This window comes from Podarcis vaucheri (genome assembly GCF_965113315.1).
Source record: "Podarcis vaucheri genome assembly, chromosome: 3".
Taxonomy (NCBI): Eukaryota; Metazoa; Chordata; class Lepidosauria; order Squamata; family Lacertidae; genus Podarcis; species Podarcis vaucheri.
In genome coordinates this window covers 95,863,861-95,879,322 of record NC_138761.1, presented here as the reverse complement: position 1 = coordinate 95,879,322, position 15,462 = coordinate 95,863,861, and the positions used below count along the sequence as shown (strand labels likewise).

Below are 15,462 nucleotides of genomic sequence, written 5' to 3'. Positions count from 1 at the left end.
CAATCAGCCCTTTGGAAATGAAATTCCATTTCACCACGACCAACAAATCCCACCATGGAGTGCTGTTTTGTTATCGGAGGGGCAACAGCAAACCCTGCAAAAGGGAAGTAGATTGTTAACAAGTACAAAGTTGGGGGTTACAAACCTCAGAAACTGAAATCTCGAGGCACACAGCTCATGCCAAACAAAAATTCAGAAACGTCAGCTACGTCAAGTTTGCTGGGGAGGGATGAACTGGAACTTTCTGGTTGATAGTACCTTTTTTTGTAATCAACTTAACTTCCCCAGCGTCTCATGAGGGTAAAAGGGTTGTAGAGGGGTGGGGTCACTCACACAAGCCCTGTCCCTAATAGCGCCCCCCAAGCACATCCCCTCCCCCTATTCCACTACCCGGATTCCAATCCCTTTCCCCGGTAGTTTTTAAAGAAGAACATAAATGTCAGGATATCTGACTGCAGCTCTCTATCTATCTAGTTTTGCCCACTCTTTAACTCCAGGGTTGGGGGTTCGAAACCCACGCTGGGTGAAAGATTCCTGCATAGCAGGGGGTTGGACTAGATGACCCTCAAGACCCCTTCCAACTCTACGATTCTGATAACTACCCTGGGTGGCAAATTATCAACCAGCACCTGCCTTTGTTACAAAATCCAGTCTTAAGACAGTGAGTCCATTTTAATTTTGTTTATTTCCTGAAGAATGATACTGACAGCTCAGGATTGGATGTCAATTCTCATTTGGCTAGCAAACACTGAATCAGTAATTCTAAAGCTTTGGTTTTAAAATGCTAGTTGTGTTCTACAAAGTGCTTCAGGTTTGTCTATTCTGGGGTTATAATTATTCCCTCCACTAGCCATGGCCAATTGCATATGAAATGCCATGAAATCAGAGAAACCTTAAGGCGCATACATAAAGGAACTTGTGCTGCCTGCTAATGTGTGATATTTTTGGTCCAGTACTTTGGATTTAAAGTGTTATGAGGAAACTAACCCTGAAGCTGGAGGAAATTCAGCCTATGTGAGAAATGCAGCAACCGACTTAAAATTCTTTCTAGAAATGTATGCGGATAAATACATATAATGTAATGAATATATATATAACCAACTAAAAACATAGGAACAATATATAGTGACAGGCCTTCTGCACACAATACAGTGGTACCTCAGGTTTCAGACGCTTCAGGTTACAGACGCTTCAGGTTACAGAGTCCGCTAACCCAGAAATAGTACCTCGGGTTAAGAACTTTACCTCAGGATGAGAACAGAAATCGTGCTCTGGCGGCGCGGTGGCAGCGGGAGGCCCCATTAGCTAAAGTGGTACCTCAGGTTAAGAACAGTTTCAGGTTAAGAACGGACCTCCGGAATGAATTAAGTTCTTAACCCGAGGTACCACTGTAATATACAGTGGTACCTCTAGTTGCGGACACAATCTGTTCCGGGGTGCTGTTCGCACCCCGAAAAGTCTGCAACTAGAGTGGCACTTCTGTGCAAGCGTGGAGCGCGATAGAGAGCTTCTGTGCATGTGCGAAGTACGCTGAATGCCTCTGCGCGTGCAGCAAAACCCGGAAGTATACACATCCGGGTATGCCGCGTTTGCAACCCGAAAATCCGCAACATGAAGGGAACGTAACAAGAGGTATGACTGTACATTATGTGCATTCTGGCTGTATACACACCACATATTTAAAGCACATGACATACCTCAAAGAATTCTGGGAATGGTAGTTTAAGGGTACTGGGGATTGTAACTCTGAGGGGCAAACTAGTTTACCCAGAATTCTTGGGTGGAAGTCAAAGGAGGAAATAAGATCCCTGATTGACACAAAGCTTACTGGGCAACTTTGCCTGTTTGTCTCAACCTTATTTACCCCACAGGGATCTTGTGAGGATAAAATGAGAGGGACCATGTATGAATGCTCTGGATGAAAAGTGAGGCAAATGTATTAGATTGACAGACAGAATAATAATATATATCTGCCAAGAAGAAGATTAATTTGCCCTGGGGAAGAAAAAAGAACTTTTTAAAAAAAATATCCATAATTACAGGACATTTTCTTTATACATCTATTTCTACCTATAGCTATGTATCTTTGCAAATAACTGGTACTTCCAGATGAAATTGTACATTTAATGGTATGAGTAAGATGCAGAAATGTTTTAGGAAGTATGCACCATATGTTTCATGCCTTGCTTTTTGCTTGATTTATGGAATTATTTATAGGACCATGCCATAATTAATTATTTTGTTCAGAGCATCCCACAAGTGACAGTAATTATCCAGCAGTCTAGCTTTTTCTTTTACATTTTTTTCAATCCCCCACACTGGTAAATTTGAGATAAAAAAAGAGGAAAGGGGGGTTGGATCTCTCCTGTGCAAGGAAAATTATGGGTGCGTGGGCACAGCATTGCTTTAGTTTTTTGTTTTGGTACCTTGTTATGCCAATGTCCTCAGAGACTTTGCAGAGAAATTGAAGGCAGGGGAATGAATAAATAAATGAATAAGTGACACAGAAAATACAAACTGTATTGAACTTGGCTTGTGTTATGTGATAATTAACTCCTAATTCAGGTCACATCCATGCCATGCATTTATACACACAGCTTCCCCACAAAGAATCCCAGGGACTGTATTTTACCCCCACAGAGCAACAATTCTCACCACCCTTGGGGGAAAAACACTACAGTTCCCAAGATTCTTTGGGGGAAGCCATGTGCTTTAAAAGAAGTTTGAAAGCAAGTTTGCTGGTGGGACACTGCATACTCATTGCACAAATGGCAAGGGAGACTTTGCATTGGTGTGAAGAATTTACAATGTGTTGATTTTAACTGGTCACACTTAGAATGTTGACTTTGCAAATATCGCTTCTTGGCTTACCAAGTGCAGCTCCTCAACATCCACTGGACTTCGCAAACGTGTTACATCTGTCATGCATTCAGCATTCCTTCGAATGAGCTTATATGCTTAAATTAGCCCAGCAAAACCTTTTGCATGGTTATTTTAGAACCATCTATCATTAACATGTCAGATAGGAATCAGAAGAGCTTTCTGTAGGCCATGGGCTTTTTAAAAAGGGAAGACATTTACAGTGGGGAGGGAAGGCCATTGCAGAGGGAGTAAAGGACCCCTGGACAGTTAGGTAAAGGTAAAGGGACCCCTGACCATTAGGTCCAGTCGTGACTGACTCTGGGGTTGCGCGCTCATCTCGCTCTATAGGCCGAGGGAGCCGGCGTTTTGTCCGCAGACAGCTTCCGGGTCATGTGGCCAGCATGACTAAGCCGCTTCTGGCGAACCAGAGCAGCACACGGAAACGCCGTTTACCTTCCCGCCGGAGCAGTACCTATTTATCTACTTGCACTTTGACGTGCTTTTGAACTGCTAGGTTGGCAGGAGCAGGGACCAAGCAAAGGGAGCTCACCTTGTCGCGGGAAGTCGAACCGCCGACCTTCTGATTGGCAAGTCCTAGGCTCTGTGGTTTAACCCACAGCACCACCCGCGTCCCTAAGCACCACCCGTGTCCCTGGACAGTTAAGTTCAGTCAAATTTGACTATGGGGTGTGGCGCCCATCTCGCTTTCAGGCTGAGGGAGCTGGTATTTGTCAGCAGACAGCTTTCCAGGTCATGTGGCCAGCATGACCAAACCGCTTCTGGCACAACGGGACACCGTGATGGAAGCCAGAGCGCACGGAAACACTGTTTACTTTCCCGCCACAGCGGTACTTATTTATCTACTCACGCCAATATGATTTTGAACTGCTAGGTTGGCAGGAAGGCAGGTCAGTCCAGCATCAACATGGACCACCCCTGGACCGCTTCTGGGGTCTCCGCAGCCTGGCATGCCCTGCTGCTAACACTTCTCCGGCCCACAGTGCAAACACCTTCTTATTTCCAACCAGAAGCACTGCATCAAACGGGGGGCAAAACCAGATGAGATAAAACATGCCTGCCTCATTCACATGTGAAGCACAGAAATGAGAGGCCTTCAATAGGCCTTCAAGATTGCCATGGGCTTGTGTGAGTTAGCAGTCTCCAAGCTACACTTGAGTAGATCAACCACGCGAGCCACCTTTTTTTTAGGGCAAGTTGGCCCTGGTGCATCTCTGGGACTGACTCAGAGCAAACTAGGCATCACATCCTTCACACAATTAGGAATGACCAGATTTTTGATTTTTTAAATAGTGAATAGCAGGAGCAGAGGCCTCCAGACCAGATCAGGCCCATGGCAGGGAGGGAAGGTGGGATATAACCCTTTGTCTGACTGTGGTCCTGGATTCCCTCTGCAACTGCCATTTGAATTTGGGGTGCGTAATGGCATAATAAAAATGAGCAACCAAATTATACCATGCTATTAAGGATGCCCAAACTATAGGGCCAACATGCCTGAAAAATGTGGTTGCTTTGGCTTCTTTTTTGTTTGTTTACCTAGCGGGTTGAAAGCACACTGGCCTGGAGCAGAGGATGTTGTTGTTTTAACCACCAACTGCAAGCAATTTATTTGTGTGGCTCTCTTGACTGGTCATTGAAAACAAGCCCCAGAATTTAGCAAAACAGGCTCATTTAACATCACAAAGGGAATGATTAAAACCCACTGCGTTATTATGAGCCTTTCATGTACCCTGCGTGAAATAACTTGGAGAGCACAACAAATAGAGGAAGTGCTGTTTCCCGTGAAAGCATGAAAACTTCTGCAGCTGAATTTTTGCTCGGTGTGTCTTGGACCAGCTATTGGCGCCCAAGTTCTGTTGTGACATACATTCATTCATTTTATTTATTTCATAAAACTTATACATAGCTTGATTGTGTAAAAACAAAGAACCAAACCAAACCAAAAACCTCAAAGCAAGATCCCTGTCAAGGACTGGTAAAATTGCCCACTTGATTGAGGTATTGTAAGAGACAGCAAAATATGAATTCAGTTTGATATAGAAAAAAATTAACCATTAGTGTACCTGATCTCTGCAAGGGTCGCAACAACCCAAAGGCGGAAACTCAACTTTGCTCACATGGTAGAAGGTTGTTCTGAAAACTTGCCCACTGCCAAATTCTCACTGTAGCTAAGAACAGAATGCCTCATAACTTCTACTCTTGCACTGAAATGAATCTGTTCCTCCACCTAGTTGGCTTGAGCTGGACGTAGTTTCTTCTTCAGAGAGAAAGGACTGGTGCCGGTAAAAAGGAGGAAGCAACAACATTTTGGCATCCCATGATGTAAATGCCTCTTTGAAAGAAAGAAAAAAGTCTGTCCTTAATGCATTACCAACTTTTCTCCCCCAGATATATTCTATGGTCCTTAAACACATTATATATAAATGCTTCTTTCCTTGAATGTTCAAGAATATGTACCCCCGACCCAATAATAAACATGCAAAAAAGGAAACCGCACTGTACATCCCTAGACACCCATCAATGGTATTTAATCCCCACCTTGCAGTACTGCTCCTGTTTTTACCGCATTTCACCAGAAGAGGGTAGAGTTTGGAAAGCACTTGACGGCAGCCTGGAAGTCCTATTGTGCTTGTAAACAGCAAGGAGGATAACAAGCACAACTTTATCCTTCGCATACTTCAAGCCCTTGTGTGAGGGAGCTGCTGAAAAACTCCAGAATATGTTTGTACCAAAAGACACACAACAGATTTCCCTCTGTGAGCCTCTCTGAAGCCAAGACATCACAAAAGCGGCTGATGGGACTTGTCTCTTTTTTTCCTCTCTTTCTCTCTCCGAACTGTTTCGTTCACTTTTTTTGTTATTTAGGCATAAGGGACTTATTGTAGGAACCAGAATCTCCGATGGCAAATCAATGCCATTTCAGGAAATAAAGAAAAGCTGAAAACAGCAATAGGTGAGTTTCCTTAAGTGTTCCTCTGTCTCCCTGTCTGTCTCTCTCTCTCCCCCACTCCTCGTTCAAATCTACTGGAGCAATCCCTGCTAGTTAAACAACCGCGCTCTCTCACTCGCAAGCAGACAGATGACTTGCCTCCCCACTGCAGCTTGTTGCAGACTTCGCAAGGTTTCGCAGCCTGCAGGTTTTCCTTTTGCAGTCTATTTTCCCCCCAGTCCTGTTCAAAGTCGTTGCCACTTAAGGTTTTGCTAATGAACAGCTGACTTGATTTATCGAAAAGCTTCTCCCGTAATAACTTGTGGGAGGAGAAGGCTGTTGGAAACAAGGCAATAACGTTAAAATGGCAGATGATATTAGTTTTCAAGAGCTGGAAAGTGACGGGTCAGAGAACAGTGAAGAAACAGAGATTGTCGTCAATGTCGGCGGGGTGAGGCAGGTGCTGTACGGAGACCATCTCAATCAGTACCCAAACACGAGACTAGCAGAGCTTGTGAACTGTTTATCAGGGGGATATGACACCATTTTCTCACTCTGCGATGACTATGATCCTGGGAAGAGAGAATTTTACTTTGACAGAGATCCGGATGCTTTTAAATGCATAATTGATCTTTACTATTTTGGGGAGGTTCACATGAAGAAAGGGATATGTCCCATTTGTTTTAAGAACGAAATGGAGTTTTGGAAAGTGGATCTCAAATTCCTGGATGACTGCTGCAAAACTCATCTCAGTGAAAAAAAGGAAGAGCTAGAAGAGATTGCCCGCAGGGTCCAGCTGATTTTGGACGACTTGGGACTGGACACCTCCGAAAACAGCTGGAAAAAATGCCAAAAGTACATTTGGAAATTCATGGAAAAACCAGAATCTTCGTACCCGGCTAGAGTAATAGCAGTTGTGTCTTTTCTACTCATCCTAACCTCGTCGGTAGTGATGTGTGTGGGGACCATCCCAGAATTGCAGGTGGAGGACTCTGAAGGAAAATCTGTTGAGCATCCGGTGCTGGATAAGATTGAGACAGCTTGCATAGTCTGGTTTACTCTCGAGTACGTCCTCAGACTCATCTCATCCCCTAACAAATTGCACTTTGCTCTTTCTTTCATGAACACTGTCGACATATTCGCAATACTTCCCTTCTATGTCAGCCTGATATTGACCCACTTAGGTGCCAAACTGATGGAGCTAACGAACGTGCAGCAAGCCATCCAAGCGCTTCGGATCATGAGGATCGCAAGGATTTTCAAGCTGGCACGGCACTCCTCGGGTCTACAGACTTTGACCTACGCTCTTAAAAGAAGCTTTAAGGAGTTGGGGCTCCTCCTGATGTATTTGGCTGTTGGGATATTTGTGTTTTCTGCCCTCGGTTATACGGTAGAGCAAAGCCACCCCGAGACGATGTTTAAGAGCATCCCCCAGTCCTTTTGGTGGGCCATCATAACCATGACCACGGTGGGTTATGGGGACATTTACCCAAAGACCACGTTGGGCAAGCTCAACGCTGCCATCAGTTTCCTTTGCGGGGTCATAGCCATTGCACTCCCGATCCACCCTATCATTAATAACTTTGTCAGATACTATAACAAGCAGAGAGTGTTGGAGACAGCTGCCAAGCACGAACTGGAACTGATGGAACTATATGCAGGCGATAACAAGAAAGGTGGAAGCCCCAGATGTGAAGCTGCATATCTTCTGGAGAAAGAACAGGAAGATCCCCGGTGGAGCAGCCATCTCAGATTCTCTAACAGTGACACCGTCATTCACCTCTTGTCGGATAACCACCACCGAACCAGACTTCAGAGCTGTAAGTAGCCTGTGAGTTTGCCTCCATTCGGTGGAAATCTGGAATACAAGTGACAATCTCGTCTTGAAATAAGAATAAAAGGGACTCCTTTGAGGTCAGCCGCTCTTTATTATGTGCATATATTTATACATAGGCAGACATATATGTATGTATATGTGTGTGTGTGTGTGTGTACACACACACACACACACACACACTCTTCAGCAACTCCATCTCAGCTTAGTAAGCCATTGTTTATAAAACACAAGAACACAATGAATGTATGGCCAAATATAAGAACTGCATCCTGACTCAGATCCCTTTGTAAACATTTCAGAGGGGTCAAAAAAAGCATACCAGTCAGTATATATAAAACGACTTGGATGTAAATTCTTATAGAGTCAGAAAAAAATGTATGTATAATAATAAAGGGGGGTGGGAAGAGCACAACGCTGAAAAAGCAAGTTCTGTCAAATGTTTCTCTAGCTGGGAAGTGCTGCTTGAAAGAAAAATCAAACTGAACTGTCACTTTATGTTCTGCCTAGCAAAATGCTACTTGAGATGTATGATGCTCTGGGAGATAAAGCAAATGTAAAGAAGCCTCTGAACCTTAATGTTTGGAGAATTCCACCTTCGTTTTTAATAGAGAAAAATGTCTATTGCTCTAGCCAGATTTTTTGAAAGAGAAAAGGATGAAGAGCCAATGTGTTAATGATAGAAATATAACAGCAAATAAAAAAGTCTTGATTAAAATGCAGTGGGCATGATTTTCTTTAAGTAACTTCCTTCAGTTCTTCACAGGGAAGTTGTATACTATATATATATATCCCAAAGCTGAACACTTACCAAAACCTGTGAGCATTATAAATCTTTCAAAATAAATATTAAGTAACTGCAATGTATATTCTACTTATAATGATCAACTATTAGTACAGCAACACAACACTTGATTTCTTAAGATGAGGAAAGGAATTTTGTGTGCCTAATGCCTGTGTTTCATCAGTACAGCGCTGTATATCACTGGGCAATTTATGATGTGATGTATTTGGACAGCTAAGTAAAGCATCTTGGAAAATCAACAGGATTTTAAACTGCCCAGGCTATCCCTGCTTTATGTTGGAAAGGCTTTATGATGCTTAGAACTTCCTGGCTCGAATGCAGTGGTGCAATTGCTGTACAAAATGCCAGCGGCTGGCTTTCCCCCTATGGGGGGCACAATCAAGGGGGCAAAAAGCATAAAAGCCTGCCAATCGAAATGGGTGGGGAGAAACCCATGCCAAAATGTGTGTGTGTGTGTGTGTGTGTGTGTGTGTTGCTATACGTCCGGAATTTCCTGGACATAGCTGGGATTCAGCTGTGAATTTCCATAAAAATAGCTCAAACAACTTCTTTTTTAAAAGAAAAATAGCTCAACAACTTTGGCAAAAAAAAAACAAAACAAAAAAAAAAAAAACGCTCAACTAGTTTTGTGTCCGGACTTTCACTTTTTGAAAATATGGCAACCCTAATCAACATTTTCATTATTGTGGGAGTGGATTGGGTATTGGGTGCCCTGAAAACAAATGCATAAGAAAAGGCAGCAAATGTATGTGTGCACCACTTCCCACCACACTTTAACATGTTATGGCATTGTGTTCACCTGAAGAATGTGTCTGTGGTTTCAATGTAATTGTTTGGAACTGGGGGTTTGAAAGCACTTATTTGAATAACCTCATTCACATTTCCTTGGAACTTCCCCCCCCACAAAGTAGCCATGTTAGTCTTTCTGAGGAGATCTAGACCATTGGTCGGCAAACTAAGACCCGGAGGCCGGATCCGGTCCAATTACCTTCTGGATCCGGCCTGTGGATGCTGATCGCCATCAGTGCAGGGATTTTCGCTTGCACAGTGGAATTTCTCCTCCTCCTCTTCGCCCTGCATGCACCCAAACCTTCCCTAAATCTGCTCTGGAGAGCTGGGAAAACTTCTAGAAGATATTTTTTTGGAGGGGGAGAGGCAAGGCTCAAGGGGAAAGTTCCACTGCACAAGCAGGACCCCCCCCCCAATGGATCATGACAGCTGGAGACTACCCATAGGCTGGGCACTGTGATGGCGACCAAAGAGTTGGAATTCATAGAATTGTAGAGTTGGAAGGGACCACAAGGGTCATCTAGTCCAACCCCTGCAATGCCCAACATGAGCCTCAAACCCACGACCCTGAGTTTAACAGTCCCGTGCACTACCAAACTAAATTATCTCTTTAAAATTGTTACTATAATCATTTTCTGTTCTCCTGTATTTGTACACTAGGCCTCACTATCACAGCATAAAACAAGCAATGATTAGAGGGACAAATGCCAAAATCATGATGCAATATTTAAACCCATTGTTTTATTTTGGCTATTTTTAATTACATTTTTATCCCACACTTTTGCCAAAAATTTTAGGGTGGCATAGATGAGTCTCCCCCCCCCTTCGGAATGGCAAACCCAAGGTCCGCCGTCCCCCAACCCTTGAGCTGCATGGTTGAGTGGGGATTTCAGCCCTAGTACAGCAAGGGATGCAGGTGGCGCTGTGGGTTAAACCACAGAGCCTAGGACTTGCCAATCAGAAGGTCGGTGGTTCAAATCCCCGCAACGGGGTGAGCTCCCGTTGCTCAGTCCCTGCTCCTGCCAACCCAGCAGTTCAAAAGCATGTCAAAGTGCAAGTAGATAAATAGGTACTGCTCGGGCAGGAAGGTAAACGGCCTTTCCGTGCGCTGCTCTGGTTCGCCAGAAGCGGCTTAGTCATGCTGGCCACATGACCCGGAAGCTGTACGCCGGCTCCCTCGGCCAGTAAAGCGAGATGAGCGCCACAACCCCAGAGTCGTCCACGACTGGACCTAATGGTCAGGGGTCCCTTTACCTTTACAGAAATCTAACCACTGCTCCACATAGTGTGTGGCTGCCACATATAGGGACAAATAATTATGACCAACTTTATTACAGTATACAAAGGTGGTGGGGAGATGCTAAATAAAACTGTCAAATGCTCACTGCTACAGTCTCTAGGCCCAACAGTTCTTATTAAACATGACATTCAACATGGCAATGACTCATGTTATTAATGGTAATTATTTCTTTAGTTAGACACAGCCTGGAGCAAGAAGGGATGTGTAAATTATGCCACTTTGGAAAGAGATTAGGAAGGCAGGTAGCTCAGAGGCATTCTCTAGAAACAGAGATAGTAGTAGCTCCAGAGTCTTTGAAAGCCATCCTTTCCCCCACCCTGCAGGGGATCTGGGTCCAGGACAGGACAAAAAGATGGAGCAAAGTCTGGATAGCTGAGTTGGTTAGAGCTGGTGCTGATAACACCAAGGCTGCAGGTTCGATCCCTGTATGGGACAGCTGCCTATTCCTGCATTGCGGGGGGGGGGGTAGACTAGATGAACCCTCAGGATCCTTTTCCAACTCTACAATTCTATGAAAGTCTCAAGGGATGCTGTATGCAAAACCAATAATGGAAACACAGAATTGCAAAGCAGTGGCGTAGCGTGGGGGGTGCAGGGGGGGCCGGCCGCACCGGGCGCAACATTTGGGAGTTAGGGTTAGGGGGCGCAAATCCACGGGTTAGGGGGCGCAAATCCACGGGTTAGGGGGCGCAAATTACTTGCCTTGCCCCGGGTGCTGACAACCCACGCTACGCCACTGTTGCAAAGTTGGAAGGGACCACAAGGGTCATCTAGTCCAACCCCCTGCAATGCAGGAATCTTTTTGCCCAATGTGAAGCTCAAACCCACAACTCTCAGATTAAGAGTCACAGGCTCTCCCAACGGAGGATTGGTTTCCTTGAGGAAAGAATACTGGTTTGTGCTCTTTTTTCAGATTGATTATTGGCTCTTCAGAGCTTAAAGGAATACAATGTTTTTTGCTTTGCTTTGCTGTTCATTTGTTATAATCACATTTGTTTCACTGTGCATTTCTTTTCAGTACATTCGTTTTCACCACCCACATTAAAAAAGTGTCTTTATCTTAACTTCTTCTACCACTCCTTTTTTTTGCCATAGCCTGGTTTGGTGGCAGCAGGGGAACTGACTCTGGCAATTGTCTTGTGGTACCCACCATTTTCTCTTCTTGGAATACAACAGATGCGGCATTATTCCAAAACATTCTGAGAGAAATATGTTTGCCCTGTCATATCTAAACTGAAAGAATAATTCTAAACAATTTTCTGAGAGAAAATGGCGGCCACCACACACAAAAAAGTAATACCCATTGATAGTTTTCATTTCCCTCCAAGAATGACCTCCATGTTGCATTGTTCTGGGGCATTCTGTGGGTGATGGCAGGCAACATTTTTTTGTGTGCGCTGGCCACTATTTCCCCCTCAGAATGTTCTGGAATAATGCAAAATTACAGGTTAGCAGGAATGGTGGCTGCCTGGAGGGAAAAACCCCCAAAGGTAAATCAAATACATGATGGATGGAATAACAAAGGAAGCTAGGTGTAGCAGTTGTGATGTGATGCAAGTACAGGGTGAGGATGTACAAAACTATGGTCACATTCACAGCCTACCTTTAAAGCACTCACACTGTCATGGTTTCCCCCTGTTAATCCTTGGATCTGCAGTTTGTTAAGGTTCTCCTTAAATCCTCAGCAGCTTTTACAAGCTACAATTCCCAGGCTTCTTTGAGGGGTTCCATGACAGTTAAAGTGATATAACAGTGCTTCAAACAAATGCTGTGGGTGTGAGCAGTATTTTAATCCACTTTCCCTTCCTTTTCAGCATACTGTTTGAAACACTGTTTTGTCTTAAAATGCAGACCTGGGAATCGAAGAATCGTATGATCACACCTCCTCTGTGCCCTTAAAGCCTCCCTCCCACTAGATCCCTACAATTGAAAGAGGCAAGTAGTTCAAATTCATGACAGTGCAGGCAAGTTTCCCCAGTTACCCTTCCATTCCATCTCTACTCCCTGTGCTACAAATTTAGACCACAAGCAAAAGGCAGGTGCAGTGACAGAAGGGCAATTATGGAGCAAATAGCTCAAATTGACATCTGCAAGCAGAAGTCATTTCACTTTGCTGCAGGGGAAGGTAAAAAATAACCCCACTGAGGGTTACTGGCCAATCTGACCTAAGGCAAAAACTCCTTGCCAACTCCAGACATGGGGATCAGTAAGACTTTGAGCAGAAGCCAATCACAGCCAAGAGAAAGGCTGTGAATGCATCTTTATGCCATGCAACAATTAATGCCTACTTTTAGGTAAAGGTAAAGGGACCCCTGACCATTAGGTCCAGTCGTGGCCGACTCTGGAGTTGCGGTGCTCATCTTGCTTTATTGGCCGAGGGAGCCGGCGTACAGCTTCTGGGTCATGTGGCCAGCATGACTAAGCCGCTTCTGGTGAACCAGAGCAGCGCACGGAAACACCGTTTACCTTCCCGCTGGAGTGGTACCTATTTATCTACTTGCACTTTGATGTGCTTTCAAACTGCTAGGTTGGCAGGATCCTACTGAAGTCAATGGGATTTACTCTCAGGTAAGTGGAGCTAGAATTTCAGCCAGAGTCTGTCTGTACCCTATGGGAGACAACTTATGAAAACGCACATGCGTGTGCGCGCATACACACATACACACCAAGCTCTGTTTATACTGTATAGCCAAGTTGCACATGAAAGGAAGGAGATAGGATCATGCTCACTGTCCCCATGACCAAACCTCCGCATGTGCATCAGGTCTTCTGTGCAGAGGCTACACAGGTACACGTTCAACATGTGTAGGTTCTGCACAGATGAGCTGAACGCACAGAGATTGGAGACTGGCGATAGAAGACATGTCCGATTCTTGTCCTTCACCCTGGCTTCCCCTCTTCTTTGCACTCATTTGAACAGGGCTCAAAACACTGCAAACTTTGAGTGAAACTGAATCAGCCCATTGCCTGCAACGGTGCTGTGCAAGAGCAGCAGACTTCTGAAGAATTCGGCTTCAGGTGCAGGGAACCAATTACGGAAGTACCCTACTTAAGGAAGGAGACTCGCAATCTTTCCATCAAGCTGTATTGATTACTATAGTCATTCTCACTGTGAGCAAAGCGTGCTCTAGCCCCTCGGGTGATCTGTAGTTTTTCATTCAAGCACATAACAACAACAACAGTGCCTTACATTGTATTTTAAGCAACCAGCACAATATTCTTATGGGAATGAGATTAAAAACAGATGGGGTCAGAATTTGTGGGAGAGAACAGTGGTACTTAAATCATGGAGGAACAATCAGCCTGCAAAATGAAAACTTGCAGCATAATCCTTTGCATTTTTACTCATCCCTCATCTTCAAGGATACTTACTCCCAGGAAAGCATGCATCAAATGACAGCCGTATAGCCCAATCCTATAAGCATGCCCGATGGCCACATCCTATCAACGTCCATGGAACTTACTCCAAGGTAAGCATGTATTGGATCACCAATGCTGTTTTAGGGACCAATTCAGGCTATATGGATGTGACAGACACACTCAGTTGACACATCTATTCCCTTTTATCCAGCTGCCCTGGGAGTTTCAGACCACCCCCCACCTCACCATCTCCATGGCTGATGACAAGAGTGGTAGGGCTACTACAAACCTGAACTCTGCAGAATAAATCATTATTTTATTCTTTGTAGTTTTACTGCTTATTTCCTTTGTTTTGTTTTAGACTTTGCAATATTCATGTAAAAAGTTGGGACTTAATTTTATAAAAGAAAGCAAAATAAATCTACCCTGCCAGTATTAGCATTAGAGTCCCCCCCCTGCGGAGAAAGGCACTCGCATTTGCTTTTATTTTCATGGCATCCAATTAGCAAGTGTGGCAATCTTAAGTTTATACATTCAGCATGCAATCAGGAAAAGTTTCTCAGTCCTTGGCAGCAGTGCGGGACCAGTTCTGCCATACATGATGCATGGTCTTTTCAATGCACTTTATAAGACACCTCAAAGCTTCTCCAGCGACATGCTCTACTATCTGATAACATCTTAGAAACAGCTTGATCCACTATTGGTCCACAAGGTCCATAAGCTTCTGTGTCATTTCACAGAATCATCATAGAGTTGGAAGAGACCCTGAGGATCATCTAGTCCAACCCCTCTACAACGCAGGAATAAACAGCTGACCCTTACGGGGATTGAACCTGCAACCTTGGCGTTATCAGCACCACACTCTAGCCAACTGAGCTATCCAGCTGTAGCATTCATTGCTCTCTAGTTCATATTGCTCTGATTCATCCTTGCACGCAAAGCACATTAGCTGGAGCTCATTCCTTGTTCTTGTGTCTTACCTCTGCATGGCAGGATCCTAATCCTTGGCAGAATCTCTGGGCATTGTCTAGGTAACCCTCCCTTCAAGAGGGATACATGACCATGTAGGAGAGCCCACTCCTAACACCTTGAGGCTATGCCCCACACCATGCTTGCTTTTGCTGTATTTGAGAAGGAGCTCTGTGCATGCTCTGTGTAGAATCACTCCATTTCAGGTTGGAGGTTCAGATTGGTCCAGTATCTATCCCCCCCCCCAAAAAAACCCCAATATGGAGTTGTTCTACATACATATGTATTCCCAAAGTTCAATTCTTGGCATCTTCAATTTGATTGATCAGATAGCTTGAGAGAAGAAGGAACTCTTGTCTGGGACACCCCTGGAGCAAACCTCTGAGTTCATTGAGCCTCTGGTGAGCTTTTAAAGTGTCATCGACCCCAACCCAAATTCTTGCGGATGTAACTGAAATTAAAGTCGGGAAATATCAATTTGTAATCAGTAGTTACAGAGCTGCTTCTCCTGCATGCTGGAGATGCATGGATGGCAGAGCGCCTAGTTGGCAGGAAGATTGGCAGCAGCCCACTCCCCACTTCAAAGCATGGGAGAT

The 15,462-nt window shown here is 44.4% G+C and overlaps 2 protein-coding genes across 4 annotated transcripts in view; one reads left to right on the top strand and one right to left on the bottom strand.

The window, feature by feature from the left end:
• Window positions 1-15,462, bottom strand: part of LOC309529930 (uncharacterized protein) — a 66,587-nt gene that overhangs the window by 20,582 nt on the left and 30,543 nt on the right. The window lies entirely within an intron of this gene.
• KCNF1 (potassium voltage-gated channel modifier subfamily F member 1) lies at window positions 2,152-8,365 on the top strand. 2 transcript variants are annotated; one of them, XM_082218328.1, is made up of 2 exons: window positions 2,152-6,047; window positions 6,139-8,365. In XM_082218328.1, exons 1-2 carry the CDS (start codon window positions 5,960-5,962, stop codon window positions 7,635-7,637), a joined length of 1,587 nt encoding a protein of 528 aa, XP_082074454.1. In that variant the 5' UTR covers window positions 2,152-5,959; the 3' UTR covers window positions 7,638-8,365. The 2 variants fall into 2 exon arrangements, with proteins under 2 accessions (XP_082074454.1, XP_082074453.1); XM_082218327.1 differs by having other exon boundaries at window positions 6,046-8,365.